Source organism: Mustela erminea, chromosome 4, assembly GCF_009829155.1.
Source record: "Mustela erminea isolate mMusErm1 chromosome 4, mMusErm1.Pri, whole genome shotgun sequence".
Classification (NCBI taxonomy): Eukaryota; Metazoa; Chordata; class Mammalia; order Carnivora; family Mustelidae; genus Mustela; species Mustela erminea.
In genome coordinates, this window is record NC_045617.1 from 102,547,166 (window position 1) to 102,562,998 (window position 15,833).

At 37.1% G+C, this 15,833-nt stretch overlaps 1 protein-coding gene across 20 annotated transcripts in view; it reads right to left on the reverse strand.

Annotated features, from left to right (window-relative positions):
- DST (dystonin) overlaps window positions 1–15,833 on the reverse strand; it is a 475,119-nt gene that overhangs the window by 158,771 nt on the left and 300,515 nt on the right. For 17 of the 20 annotated variants that reach the window (XM_032340325.1, XM_032340326.1, XM_032340306.1 and 14 more), the window contains 16 exons: window positions 15,655–15,774; window positions 13,219–13,314; window positions 12,992–13,119; window positions 9,171–9,264; window positions 8,704–8,858; window positions 6,738–7,203; window positions 6,524–6,652; window positions 6,291–6,368; window positions 6,017–6,178; window positions 5,823–5,927; window positions 3,570–3,665; window positions 2,636–2,761; window positions 1,872–2,024; window positions 1,530–1,684; window positions 1,183–1,309; window positions 518–701 (listed from right to left, as the gene is read on the reverse strand). In XM_032340325.1, the coding sequence (XP_032196216.1) occupies window positions 518–701; window positions 1,183–1,309; window positions 1,530–1,684; window positions 1,872–2,024; window positions 2,636–2,761; window positions 3,570–3,665; window positions 5,823–5,927; window positions 6,017–6,178; window positions 6,291–6,368; window positions 6,524–6,652; window positions 6,738–7,203; window positions 8,704–8,858; window positions 9,171–9,264; window positions 12,992–13,119; window positions 13,219–13,314; window positions 15,655–15,774 (2,374 nt within the window). Of the gene's footprint in view, window positions 1–517; window positions 702–1,182; window positions 1,310–1,529; window positions 1,685–1,871; window positions 2,025–2,635; window positions 2,762–3,569; window positions 3,666–5,822; window positions 5,928–6,016; window positions 6,179–6,290; window positions 6,369–6,523; window positions 6,653–6,737; window positions 7,204–8,703; window positions 8,859–9,170; window positions 9,265–9,381; window positions 10,132–12,991; window positions 13,120–13,218; window positions 13,315–15,654; window positions 15,775–15,833 lie in introns of those variants that run through there. The other 3 variants (XM_032340318.1, XM_032340323.1, XM_032340324.1) reach the window with 3 other exon arrangements.

The following is a 15,833-nucleotide window of genomic DNA, read 5'->3' on the forward strand; positions in this document are numbered from 1 at the left end:
ATATCAAAGGAGTCCAGAATAAACTATATTTAACAAAAGTTAACTGGACAAAATCTTCTCCTTTAACTTAACCTCTGTAAAAAATCCAGGTTTGGTCATGGGAAATCTCTGTACCTTCCTCTCAATTTTGCTGTGAATCTCAAACTGCTCTAAAAAATCAAGTGTTTAAAAAAAAAAAACCACCCAGGTTTGGTACATGGAAAAATAACTGAATCTTTTCAAAAACTAAAGGATTATTCTGAACATTACATTGCAAAACAGTAATATTAAAAAGGAGATGTGTTGAGAATTCACAGCTTGTCACATAATATTTAGTCGGCATCTTTTTATTAATTGATCATTGAGAAATAAACGAACCCCTCCTTGCAGCTTCCTACCTCACAAGTGCTTCTAATGTTCCAGCACCCATCATAGACGGAGTAACATAACACACCAAAGACTGATTCTCACTGAGCAGAAAAGAACCTAGACTAAACACCTATGGGGGGAAAAAAACGCAAGGATTCTCATGCTTTACCTCTTTCTGCTGATTTAAGAAGTTCCTGATAATACTGTTTACATACATTAACTTCCTTCTCCAGTTGTGTTATATCTGAGCCCGAAAATATTTGAGATTCCTGGCTATCTTCCAGGAAATCTTCAAAACGAGATTGTAGGTTACTGAGAACTTGCTGATGTTCACCAGGTAACATCGTCTTTATCTAAAGAAGATCAAGGATCCATGTAAGCAAGTGATCATAGTACTAAGAACTAAATGTAAATGGGAAAGATCTTAAGTTAGAGTCTTCTGGTGTATGTTAGTTCATATTAGTAGTCATATATAGAAGAACGATTTGAAATTATTTTTATTAACAATTTCAAGTTTTAATAGATAAGGAAAAATGAGACTATAAAACACCAAAAAATGAAATCAAACTATATCCATCCCTGTAAGTCCAAACACTACATCCTATCTCCCTACCAAAATGTAATAAGCACTGAATTAAATATGGGATATCCAGATTTCCCCCATTCTTGGAAAGTGCCTTATATATGGCAGGTATATAACAAATATTTATTAAATGGATAAATATTAGCATGGATCTGCTGGACTCCATCCTATTCTGGAACAAATACAAACTGCACCCACAGAGTGCCCCACATTCTCGGACAGATTAGGCTGATGTGTTGATTCATACTTACTGAGGCCACATTGCTAGCTCGAATTCTGTCAATTTCATTGATGAGATAATGCCAGGACACTACACTCTTCATGTTTATGTGAGACTCGTGCCAAAGAGTCAGGACACTCTGATACTGTTGCTCAATTCTGAAATACATGAAAAAAGCAAATAAACCAAACACTTGATTAAGCCTTTTCACTCCCTCTGAAAACATGCTATAATTTTTCTTCCTGTTTGTAAACTACTCCAAGTTTACTAGTTCCAGATCCTTCTGATCCTATGGGCCTTGACAAAGTACTGATTGTTTCTTTAACCTTCAGCAAGCCTCCAAACTCAGCTCTATGTGTTTAGCAAATGCATACAAACCTGTTGGCAAAGTCAACGGCTTCTTTGTTTGGTGGAGGAACTGTGAAGCACACAGATGGGACCATAGCCTCATTCCCAGTAGGGCTAATGACCTTCCATTTAGCACGATGAGAGTTGTTGGCCAAAACACACTCATCGTCTTTGTAAATGGTTATCTGGTTTTAAATGGAGAAAAGAATAACCAAATAAGATCACTGTTGACAAACCCTTTACCGTACCCAATCTTGGGATTTTGTTTTGTTTTGTTTTTTTGAAGTAGAAAACTTTACCACTGGTCAGCAATAGGACTTCATTTTTAAAAAGCTAAGAATAATGACAGAAACTGGTTTATTTCTAGAATACCTCAATTTGTCTGTAGTCACAGATAGCTTTGATCGGAATAGAAGTTTTGAGTGGACAGTCGGGATTCCTTGGCTTCAGCTGAATTATTGTTTTTGCTCTCCCCATCAGGTTTGCTACTGTGCTTTTATACTGCAAAAGTTCTTCTTTCTCTTCCTAAGAAATAAAAAGACAGATTTTAAAAAGCAAAAGACTTCTCTCTTCTTTTAGGGCTTAACACAAATAAAATTTCATCATAAAATTCTTCCCTGACAACCTAGCTGGTCTATACATTCAATTCCCCTCCTCCCTCTCTTGGATTTCTTTTCCCTTGTTCTGTTTGGATGGTTTTTTCCCTCACTAGCATTTATCACTATACTACATATTTCACTAATTTATATTTATGGTCTGCTCCCCCTTTAGCATGTAAGCACCAGGAAGGTAGGGATTCTTGTCTGTCTTCCTCACTGCTCTACTTCCGGTACTTAAAACAGTGTCTAGGATATAAAAGCGCTTACAGTTATTTGTGAAGTGAATGAATAAACTCAGACACACACACACACACCCCACTGTCAAAATATTTTAAATACTGAGGCAATCACATAAAAAAACACTTTTGTGGTACTTGGTACCAAAAAAATACTAAAACTGCTTTTTTGATTGAATGAGATGGAAATATCAGGAGTACCCAAAAAACACAAAGTTCTGCACACATATAAGTATAAAGAAATACTAATCTAATCCTGTTATACACAGCTGATGAAATGCATGGGTTTCTGTACTAGTACCATTGACTCCTGAACAAGGTCTTCCAGCTTGTGAATGCTGCTTGATCGATCACAGCTGTACTTCCGCTGAATGGCGTCCTTTAGATTCCTTAAGTAATCAGAAGCTTCTTTGGCATCATTGAAAAACTGTAAGAAGAGGAAAACTGGCAGTTAGCGTATATCAAATGCCAGTAAAGCAGAGAGTTGTCCAGTTGGAGTACCAGAGTCCTGTGTACCCCTCATGAGAGAAAAGAGAATAAAATCACAAGACCACATAATAGTCACATCACTCCTTTACCCAAACAGCTCTTGAATCTGGGCGAGTATCAGTAAACACTAAGTATCTAAATTTTATATCTATATTGTGTTTTGGCCCTATAATATTTTGGGAGAAGTTCTATTTTACTTAAGGGCCCAAATAATTTTTAAGCAGGAGAGAAATTCCAACAATTTTTTAAAACTTCTAAAAATTAAAAAAAAAAAAGAGCTCTCTCTAACGAAATATCTCTTTATAAAAGACATTTATAGGGATGGCTGGGTAGTTCAGTGGGTTAAAGCTCTGCCCGGCTCAGATCATGATCCCAGGGTCCTGGGATTGAGCCCTGCATCGGGCTTTCTGCTCAGCAGGCAGCCTGCTCCCTCCTCTCTCTCTGCTTGCCTCACTGCCTACTTGTGATCTCTGTCAAATAAATAAATAAACTCTTTAAAAAAAAAAAAAGACATTTATAAAATCAAGATTTTCTGACATTTTTAAAGGTTTTGAAAGGATTTCCCCCTGAAAAGAAGGCTTCAATTGATCCTATAGTACCTATGTCCCATACATGCTACAAAGAAAATACTTCAGTTTATTTCCCCCACACGTTACATACATGTCCTTAATAAACAGGAAGGCACTTTCTGTAAATAGACCAAAATCACAATACCATCAGCAGATGTTGTGATTCTGTTCGTATACCTCGAAATACGCAGTGTTCTCCTTTACATGCTGCTCCACACACTGGCACAGCTGTAAGATCCAGCTCCACTGCGTCTGCATGGCCGCTCGGTATGCCTTCAGGATGAAACACAGCCACTGTAACCAGCTGAAGAGTGATGACGTACATACACAGCAAAGCTTTTAAAGGCTTAAAAACTCTGCTATCTGAACAGATGATGAGATTATTCTAACAGTAAGATGTGAAAATTAGGGTAGCAAAGTGCCCCTTCTATGTAAGAGTTCTTACTTGCACAAAGCCAGTCCTAAAAATTTAAATATAAATTAAAATTAAAAATAAAAATAAAAATAAAAATAAAAAAAAGAAAAGGACTTCTTAAGAAAAAAAAAATAAATAAAATAAAAAATAAATAAAAAAAAAAAATAAAAATGTAAAAATTCAGACCAAAATAAACGGTTCTGTAGTTTTCTCTTTGTTTTGTTTTTAAAACTAGAAATAAAACTAGAAATTCTTGGGGAGAGGTGGGGTAACTGAGATGTCTTTCGCGAGGGGCAGGTCTGGGGACAGTGGAGAAGACAGGATGCAATTCCTTATCACTGTAATTTTGGAATTGTAATTCTCATAGTACTAAGAATTTTTATTTAAAATATTTTTACTTGAATTTTTAATACAAATGTAAGTCTCTCACGAGAGCAAAATATAACAGAAAGAACATCTACTTCCTAAAGAAAACAGAAGACACGCTTTTATATTTAAGATGCAATTCACGGACTTCCAGAAGAGGGAGCTCTAGATGCTTTAATGACTATCTTAAGTAAACCTGTCATTCTTCCCCTTTTGGAAAATCTCACTCATGTGGAGCTACGTTCAAGCAGGCTTTTGGAATGGAATATACAATGCAGCACTGGAAACCTGGCAACATATCACAGCCATATTACCTTGGCCTCAAATTAAGCTACTTCCAGCAAATTGGCTATAAAAGACATATCATTGTGTGTTGTTAGATTATTAGTTTCTTTTTTCATATAACATATGAAATAGTGTAGATAATTAACTAAATATTATCTGCGTACCCACAAGACACTGAATAGGGCAATGGAATAGTAAAGATGACTCAGGCTTAATTTTATTCCTTAAGAAACTTTTAGTTAATTAGATTAACATCTCTACATAAAAGTAATCAGGTTCACATTCACATTACCCAGTCCCATTAAAATACTTAGCCTATAATCATATTCCCTAATAGTTTTCATCTCCACCTTGAAGAAGACTCTATTTTTAGTTTCTCATCATACAAAAGTATATACACCCTTCAGTATTCTAATTTGCTTTCCCTACTGTTCCCCCTACTCTTCTGTCTTTAACTTCCCATATGGCATTTCATGGGCATGCAAGATTGTGGCTATATATGAAGAAGGTCAAATATAACATTCCCAAAACTTTCTGTGGAGGTCTAGAATTTCAGTCATCTTTTGTACTATGGCAGTGTCAGTGAACAAAGACTATCAGATGCCTCTGCTTGAAGCAGCTCACATTGTAAGCACAGCCCCATTTGTTCCCTCTGGCAATCTACCATGAGTTTAACATTCCTCTCGCTCCTATATAACCCCCTCTACATTTAAAAAGTCACTCACTCTACCTAGTATATAATAGGACTAAAAATTAAATAGACCACCACTACCACATGGGAGACTTGGTAAATCCCACTCCAGTTCTCCACTTCTGGATTTGAAATGTGTCCGCTACGCCATAAGGCTTTGCCAGGTTGTTGTTTCAATATACCTCACAAAACCAGCCATGAATAAAATTATTAAGTAATAATAACAAATATTTCCTGGGAACATGTGTACCAAGAATTGTACTAAGTAAGAGTACGCTATTTGTCCCGTTCTTCACACAGCTCTATGGGTTAGAAGGACTGCCCCATTTTGGACAGGTGAGGGAGGCAAGAAGGATACATCAGTTGCACAATATCACAGTCAGGAATAAAATAAAGTTCTTTTAAGTCAAGAGCCTTCATATTTACTGTAATAGATCTCTTTAGCCATGGGAGTTAGCAAAGGTACCTTTAGTGGAAGAGATGTGTGGGTGACACACTTAGAGAAAGCGATAGTTAAAGGCAAGAATCATGATGATTTGTCAGAAACGTGATTTTTGAGCCATGCTGTAATAAAAGTTTGTTTGTATTTTTCAATTAATCAGCAATAAAAGAATCTGAAGAGTAATCATCAAATGTCAATATTCAACCATGACTTCTATACTTTCTGACTTACCTCAATCGTCAGTCGGGCTGGGTGATTTTCCAAAAGTAGCTGCTCTGCAATCTCCTGAACTGATTTAATATTTTCTTCCTTTTGATCCAGTTCTCTCATTAATTCCTAATGTAAGAAAGAATGAAGAAGCAAGGTTAGAAAAAAGACCTAAACCTGAGATACAACTTTCATTCAATGACAAAGATGATACTTACAGCGTGGTAATCTTTTTTCCGAGCTATGTTGGTATTTCTTTCGCTCCAGTCATAAGCAACTTCCTCTTCTTCTTTTTCATTCAGCCAAATAAGTTCATTAGTTGCACGAGTTACAAAATTATGGAGTGTATCAAGGTGCCGTTCCTGATTCCGGGATGTATTCTTTGTAAGAAAAATCATTGTAAGAATCATGTTTTAACCAAAAGGAGTTAAGGGTAATTCTTAGTAAAAGTAAAAAAATGAAGTTTAAAAAACAAAAAACAAAAAGCCTTACCAAGAGTTTTGCATACTGACTCTCTAATCGGTGTAACTTTTCAGCATAAGTTAGTTTCAGAGGTGCCGTCATTTGAATCTATAATATGGGATAAAAAGACATCGAGTTTAGGGATCTCAAGGAATTCTGACTTATACTCACTGCATCTATTATTTTGTCACAGGATCTTTATTAAAAAGAGCAAAACAACAGCAAGCTAAAATGAAATATATACAGATTTTAAATTCATATACCTCACTGATTTTAGCTTCTTTAAGGCTAGATTCAAATTCTTCAATAGCTCGGTGAACATTTTTATGATTTTCTAAATGGCTTTCAACACTTGGCAAATCCGATCCCCACTCAGTGCGGTCCAGCTGCACCTTTAAACAGAAAGATGCTAGAGTTAGAAAACAAACTGGCAGCAGTAAAGACTGAAGCTTTCGGGTAGAATAAACATTCTTTTACCTGCATCTCATCAACCCAATTCAAAAGATCCTGAACAAATTTCATGTTGACTTCCTCTTCTGTTAAATTCTGATCCAGCAAAGATGACTTTAGAAGGGGCTTTCGGATCTGCATCAACTTCAGAGTTTGCAATGAATTGGATTCTACTCCTGAACTGAAACTTGGAACTAATCCCCCTGATGGGAAACCAGGTGTATAAGCTGGAGTGACAGATGGAGTCAGGCGGGAAGTCAGACCTGATGACAGGCCTGATGTCACACTAGAAGGGGTCAGGGAGGGTGTTAAACCCTGGGTCAGCCCTGAGTTCAGACTGGGGTTTAAGGTCTGTGCAAATCCTGAGTTTAAACTTTGAGTAATTCCTGATATCATGAGTTTCGTCTGTTCCATTGTCAGCATGCGTCCTTTGCTGTACACGGAGGAACATTCATTCCTTAAGGCCATAATTTCATCACGCAGTTTTGCCACCCTAAAAGAAAAATCAAAAGGGATAAACTATAATATAAAATGCATTTTCACAAAGAGTGAACACTAATGCCAACTATGGACGTTAGTTAGTTAACAGTAATGTACCAATATTGACTCAATTTTTTTTTTTAAAGATTTTGACAGACAGAGATCAGAAGCAGGCAGAGAGGGGTGCCTGGGTGGCTCAGTGGGTTAAAGCCTCTTCCTTCGGCTCAGGTCATGATCTCAGGGTCCTGGGATCGAGGCCCGCATCAGGCTCTCTGCTCAACAGGGAGCCTGCTTCCTCCTCTCTCACTCTGCCTGCCTCTCTGCTTATTTGTGATCTCTGTCAAATAAATACATAAAATATTAAAAAAAAAAAAAAGAAGTAGGCAGAGAGGCAGACAGAGAAAGAGAGAGAGAGAGGAGGTAGCAGGCTCCCTGCTGAGCAGGGAACCCAATGTGGGGCTTGATCCCAGGATCCTGGGATCATGACCTGAGCCAAAGGTAGAGGCTTTAACCCACTGAGCCACTCAGGCACCCCAATATTGGCTCTATTTTTAACAAATGGATCACACTAATGCAAGATGGTTGATAATTGGGGAGGGAGGTATAAAGGGGCATATGGGAAACCCGTATTTTCCTATCAATTTTTCTGTAAACCTGAACTATTCAAAAAAACAGTCTACTAAAAAAAAAATCACTATAATCATATTAATAAAATTTTGCATCACAATTTTTTTCACTGAACATTGTGCTGTAAGCACTTTCCATATTATCACAAAGTATTTATAACTATCACTTATAATGTACATAATTATTATACTATAATGAACATAATTACTATACTTTATAACTATCATTTATAATGAACATAATTACTACACAATTCTATTGCTTGACATGTAGGATATTTCCAAATTTTGTTATTATAAAATATCTCTGACATGGACAAAACTTTTTTTCTATATTTATTCATGTTTACTATATTTAAAATTATTATAAATTCCTAAATGTGAAATTACTAGATCAAAGCATCATTTTTGCTTTATATATACCTGATATATATATTTATAATATATATAGTCTACAACCTGAGAAGGTTCCATTTCTACCTTCAAACACACTTCTCTAAGATAGAGAATTTCATACATACAATTTGTTCCAAAATTTTGTTATAAACATTTTCAGAATAGGATAAACAGAAAACTTAAAAGTTGAGTTATAAAGGATACTTTCTTCATATTTTCCCTTTTTCAAATGTCATAACAAATATTTTAACACGAAGTATGTTAGTTACTAGTGTTCAATATTGTATGTACAATAAAATATTGTTCCTATTACTTTTGAAGAATACCTAATTAACATATCAAAATATATCAGAATTAAGGTGACACAAATTTTCAACTAAAAAGAGCCTAAGAAATATATTTCATAAAACTGCCACAGTCGACATTCCCATTGCAAGTGTCCATGAAGCAATTCCACAGAAGGATAGAGCACGAATAAGCAGGAATCTTACCTCTGTACCAACTGATCTGCCTGGTAGTATTTTCCATCAATGAGAATCTGTACATCAATTACATGCTGGCGTAAAAGGTTCTCACATTCAAGTATATACCCGGCAATTTCTGCTTCATTCTGAAACTGCACCCCTGATTCTAATCTTTTAGAATCCTGTGTTTTAAAAGAACTCGACATTAATTCCATGAAACAAGTTTCAAAAGTAGCCTCAAATATAAAACTCAAAATACTGTAATGAAAAAACTACTTGGGTCCTTTCTGTTTTCCCTTTTGGTTCAAAAATAGGTTTTCTCTTTGCACACCGTTCCGCAAGAGAGCAAACAGTGATTGCAATCTTTAAAAACCTTCAAGTTTCAGCAGAAGACAATAGAAAGAATCGACCACCAAAAGGCACACAGAAGTTTTAGTTCATCCAAAGGTACAATCCCTCCATCACAATCCCAATGGCTCCTAAAATTAACTTACAGACTGGAGAGCATTTCGGGCAAGTATCAGTTTGTCTTCACAGATGACACTGTCCCTTTGAACTCGGTTGGCAATCTGCTGCAACATTTCCAACCTAAAAGAAGAGACAGAATAAAGCAAAGTCTCCCTTTGAAGTCACAGAGTTTACCACCCCTGAAAAAAACGTCTCCCTGCCAAAAGACAAAACAATCCTACAATAAGGATTCGATACCTGTGTCCATTGAGGGACTCATTGCCGAAGGTAATGCAGGAGTTGATTAGTGTTGGACCACAATTAACCGAGAGAAAGTTTTCATTTGAATCCAGACTGGTCCGGGTGCTAGTAGTGTTACTAAACACGGAATCACTGCTTCGGTAGCTGTAACTACTACTGTGCATTTTTAGTCCTGAAATGATGTTCCTTCTCTGACCATTCCAAGCAGACGAAAAAGCAGGTCTGCTGTGAAAGCTCTACTTCTAACGGTGAAAAGCGGCAGCTAAATGTCACTGCCGTAACGGCTCCTTAAATATGCTCCAACCGGCATATTTAACACGCAGCAAATAATATGCTGATAACTATTCAAAAGAATCTTGCCGAAAGGCATGCGTTTGCTAGCTGAGGTTTGCCTTTTGTAGCCCGCATTAAAACTCTACAAGTACAGACAAGGCAGGCTGATCAGGGCGTCACTGGAAAAGATTTGCCAAATATTTTCATCAAGAGTCATCCCATCACAGCCACCTAAAAAACAACTCAGATGCCTCCCTGAAGCCCAGGTACAATTAGTAAAGGCTATTCAGGCAATACCAATCATCAGCTTAAAAACATAGCCTGACTTTTGTAAAAAGCCCGGTCTGTCCCAACTAACACAAGGCTAAAAACTGGTACTCAGAAGCATCTATAAACAAATGAGTTTGATGTGAAAGAAAGGGCATTTCCATTTTTTTTTTTTTAAGATTTTTATTTATTTATTTGAGAGAGAGACAGTGAGAGAGAGCATGAGAGGCGGGAAGGTCAGAGGGAGAAGCAGACTCCCCATGGAGCTGGGAGCCTGATGCAGGACTCGATCCTCGGACTCCGGGACCGTGACCTGAGCCGAAGGCGGTTGCTTAACCAACTGAGCCACCCAGGCGCCCCGGGCATTTCCATTTTAACTGCCATGTCATTTATCAGGTTAAGTTAACTGGAAAAGTGACCTTTCTTTGTATGGTCTGTTCTCAGGAATGTTACCGCTAATCTTTTTTTTTTTTTTTTTTAAGATTTTTTATTTATTTATTTGACAGACAGAGATCACAAGTAGGCAGAGAGGCAGGCAGAGAGAGGGGAAGAGAAGCAGGCTCCCCACTGAGCAGAGAGCCTGACTCGGGCCTCGATCCCAAGACCCTGGGATCATGACCTGAGCCAAAGGCAGAGGCTTTAACCCACTGAGCCACCCAGGCGCCCTATTACCTCTAATCTTACTATAGTCATTCTACTTTTTTTTTTTGGTAACAAGAGGAATTGCAGTTTATTAAAATTTCATCTCTGCTTAACTAGAATGTACTAATGATAGAATAGAGTTAGTTTCAGTCAGGGTTAGATAGTCCAGAAGGAAATCAAGGGTCCTCTGACTGGCAACATGAGAAGGACCAACGTCCTTGCAGTCACTTTACATTCTTAAAAGCCAACGTGTTAAGTAGACTATCAATGCAATGCTCGCAAATTCAACTTGTCTGTGCTTGTTTTTCCTTTTGATAGATTATTACATGGCAAAAGAACATTGGTTCTTTCTCATTTATCTTTTACACATTCCCATGCCACATAGTTATTATTTGCAATTAATCGTTAATGCCAAAACACTTGTTGCATCAAGAAAAATGAAGGCCTTTATCCAACCAAGTTCATAGAACATTTTTGTACTCCCAATACTACAAAGCCAAACTGTTGCTTCTCCACTCTAAAGGTGGGTATTTTTCTTTTCAGATAGCGAGAATGGGGAAATTTGGGAATATCGTGTTAGTAAACAGAGAAGTGTCAAATAATAACAGCAGGACTAGGATTTAGTAAGCAATTATTATGTGCCAGGAAATAAAGTAATCATTTTACATGTATGACCTCTTCTCATATTCAACTACCAAATGTGGTAGGTACAATTTTTCAGCCTGTTTATAAATGAGGAAACTGAGGTTTGGGGAGGTCAATGAACTTGCCTAAGAATACATGACTAGCAAGTTGAGCTAAAAATCTTATTCAGGATTCACTAGCTCCTGGACCTTGAACTCTTGACCACTGCATTAAAATCCAGTTACTATTCTGACAACTAAAAATCTACTCCCTATCCTTTCTCAGACATACTTTTCCATTACTTCCGATAATTAGCTTAGTGTATCATTTTAATTACCCAAAATTTTCTCCTCCATAAAAGGTCCATCCTAGGTATTTCAAGCTTATTCTGGATCTAGATCCAGTTATGGAGATAGAATCTTACACTGTAACAGGAATGTAATCAGTAATGTCATAAATAACTGACAAGTTAAGACTTGCTCTTGTATTTTCAATGCATTATTTCCTATTTCAACAGTGTGGAAAGTCATGTGTAGAACACAAAGAACATGAGTGTACTAAGTGCCTCTCTGTGTCCCAGGCAGTGCACTGAACACTGGCAACACGAAAGACAGCAAAAACAAGTCTATCTCCACATTCTCAGAACTCATAACTGTAAACAGGCAGCCCTTAACTAAATGATCACAGAAATAAATCAAAATCACAACTGAGATATGAAAGAACAATACATGTAAATAGGACATGTAAAAAAAAAAAAAAATAGGACATGTAAAAAGAACAATACATGTAAATGTAAATAGGAGAGTTAGAGCCAAGACATCTGAATGAGCCTGGGAGATCACAGGAAGTTTCTTGGCGAAGTAACACTGGAGCCGGGATATGAGATTGATCAGGAGTGAAGAGAGACAGTGAGGATGAAGACTTCCCTGCCAAAGGAACAGATGGTGCAAAGATCCTGTGTATGGAGGAGGGCGGGACCTTGGCACATCGGGCTCCTGAGAGGCAGTCAGTGTGGCTACACCACTGAGAGCAAGGACAGTGTCGAGTGAGGCGGCGAAAGAGCCACACCTGACCACACAGGCTTTCTATTGGGAGGCCCAGAAGCTCATGAGGAACAGAGACCACAGTTCCCTTCCCAAGTGCCAAAGTCAGGCTGTGAGGTAAGTACTATAATGGAGACAAATCCATTCAACAAATGTCTCCTCATGTCTAAGCAGTGCTTTCCCGGGCAACCAGGTATAGTGGGAGAGAGAATGATAAGAGTTAGTGATGATTTCATGCAATAAAGGCATCTGTAGAAGTGAGAATTTGAGCCAACATTTCCCGAGTGTTTTCTAGATGCCATTTCACTGCCCTCTAAGGGGAGACAGACTAGAGTCTTGTTCTCATTGTCCCAAGGAAAAAGGGTCATAACAAAAATACAGCAAGAAACAAAATAAGTTAACTGCTAACTACATATCAGCTTCTGGATCCAGGCCCTATATTCTCAGTATGGGAAATTCTCACAAGTAATTTAGATTATTAGATGAGACTTCACACATCAACCCAGTCTATCAGGTCCCTAATTAAACATTATTTCAGTCATTACTCCTCAAACCTCTTGGAAGAGTTTCAGGATAAAAAAATGAAGAATCAGAAAGACTAAGTGACTTATCCAGCGTCACACAGCCAAGGACATGAAAAATATAAATGATAGTCCTAGGTCTGCCTGGCTCCAAAACTGAAGTTCCTTCCAAGAGAACAAAAAGTCACCTCCCCACGCCCAGCGTCATACCCACAGCAGAAAACACCTCCAACCTACCTTTCTACTTCTGGGCGAAGGGCCTTCTCCCTCTCAAGCATGGCAATAATGAGTTTCCCCCACTCTTTCTCAATGTCATTTGGATGATAACCTTGCAGTAGTTTGATACGTCCAAATTCTATCCAAATCTTGAGAAAACAAAAAAAAATTTTAAATGAAGAAAGGTTATTAAAAAAATACTAAAAATAAAGATTGTGCCTGACAATACAACAGAAACTTCTGCTTACCTCTAATAACTTATATAGGCGTTTGATTTTTGATTTTTCTGTCTCCTTTGGTGGAATTTCTGTTTCTTTAAACTGTAAATACTGATTATAAAGTGCCTAAAATGAAAGGAAAAATATAAATGAAGGCCCAAACTTCAAAGACCTATTTTCATTACCGCATAACATTACCACTTCAAATGATATTTACCATGTCTTATGCATTCAGGGGAATTCCTTTATAAAACTGACACTCAAGGACAATACCAATTCCCAGTTAATCAGTGACTAGCTTACAGTATGCAAGATTTGACAAGGGTGTAATTACTGACGTGAACCGTGAATCAACATATGCCATGAGGGGATCTGGATAATAATAAACTGTGGCAGTGTTTAGCAGGGCTCTACTAAACATCTCTCTTCATACAAACAAGAAAACATAGACTTTAAAAGATGCTCTTTCCAAATGCTGCACTTTTAGCTTTTAGTTTTTGGAAAAATAATCTAATGCAATTCCTATAAAGGAAAAAGCTATTCTTTTTTGTATCATAGATCTATCCTTGAAAATAGAACTCTATCACACAGAATTCTCACCACATAGCTAAGCCTTGGTTTCAACGTCCCACTAGCCAAGCTAAACAGATCTTTTAATAAACAAATACAGATGTTATTGGCTGCTGTTATTGTTATAGAAGTTTCAATCATATAATTAAATTATCTGGTTTATAGAAAATCTCCTAAATACAACTTATTATATTAAAAAGGACATTTGTAAAAATTATGTAGATAAAACTTATCCATGTTTAATAAGCATGCTCTAATTATTTCATTTTAATTCATGCTATTTAAAAAAAAAAATTCCCCCCCAAAAAAAAATTCCCTGTCAAACCTCAGACAGCTACATTTATGAAGGATTCCCATCAATGTTTCATTGGCTAATGAAATTATTGGCATTTCCTATGACATTTTCTTCCGTGTGTTATGTGCTATCCTAGGCACTAGCAAGTAATCTGTGTAGTCCTCAAAATTCTTCCAAATCCTTAAGAATCTGCATTCATCAGAAGCCAGTACAAATTTACCCAAGTGTCTTGACAATAGGAATCCATCTGGAAGTAAGTTGAACTTGAAATCTAAAAATTGCTTTGAACTCAAAATGCAATGTTTCGGGAAGTCCATTAGAAAATAAGTTCATGATGCCATTATGTGCTACACACCATGCATGATGGCTGGCGTGAGAGAAGGGGGAAATGTTTCTGGCCCTGGAAAGGTTTGCATCCACATAGGGAGACATCACACAAACAACTTTAGAACACTTAAAAATCATCACAGCAACACATGCCAAGTAACTTCGTGCCAAGGACCAACTCCCCATGGCAGTGTGAATAAAAACTGTTCCACAGATGTTTTGTACTGATGCGTGAACACAACGAATCTCTTCCACAGGACCCGCCCTGGATTATTACAGATTTTGCAATTCTAGTTTGATTTAAAAAAAAAAAAAAAGCCTATGATTTAAGGAATTAGACTTTGTTGTTAATATTCACATTATCAGTTTCTTGAAATAAAGCAGACTACTTTGTTATTAAAAGTCCAAATATATAAAATGAGACAATATTCTTCAGTAAGTGTACAGGTCTATAATTCTTTAATATTTCTATGATGTCTTTGCATCAAAGAGGTGGACCTGTTTTTAGGCAGTAGCAAATGTTTTTATTAATCGATTTCATTTATACTGGAAGTCACATTCATACTTTTACTCCATGGTGAAATAGAGTTTATATCTCTTGCTACACAAAATGAAGCCTCTGAAGCAGTTTTTAACAGGGTTCAACCACAGGCACATTCCCAACCACAGTTAAACTTGTCCCAGCTTCCCAGAGACCCCCCTGCCACAGCTGTCTATCAGGTTAGGCTCCAGCCTTCCCCATGCACCAAGAACACTTTGGCAATGTCAGTTTCAGGGTCTCTCAAATTGTATCTTATCACTCTCAACAATTCAAAGCTAAGGGACTATAAATCTCTAAGATGTTGCTGTTATTAAATTTTGATTATTAACATTTACCTCTGTTTTCTCTGAGTAGGAGATGAATAAATTTAAAAATTGCTTATTTACTAGTGGCTTGCCAAGGGCAATTTTTCTTGAACTCTTGGAATTACTGAATTATGATAACATTATTTAGAAGTTTAATAATCAGGGCACCTGGGTGCCTCAGTTGCTTAAGCATCTGACTCCTGATTTTGGCTCGGGTTATGATGTCAGGGTCATTGGATCGAGCCCCACATCCAACTCCATGCTTAGCGCAGTCTGCTTAAAATTTTTTTTCCCTCTGCCCCCCCTTCCCACTCACATGCTCTCTCTCCCTCTAAAAGAAAATAAATAAAATAAAGCAAAATAAAAATATATTTTTTTAAAGTTTAATAATCAACTCAATCCTTTGTAACTTCTACAGTGACACAGACCTTTAGTTCCACAGGATTATTAGGAAATGTTCTCTCAGACATTGTGGTGACATGGTGTCTAATCCACTGAATGAGGTAGTTCACCATATTCTGGTATTCAATCCATTTGACTTCAACATCCTAAAACAATAAAATGACAGAAAAGATCCATATCTGCAGATAATAACAGTCATATCTAA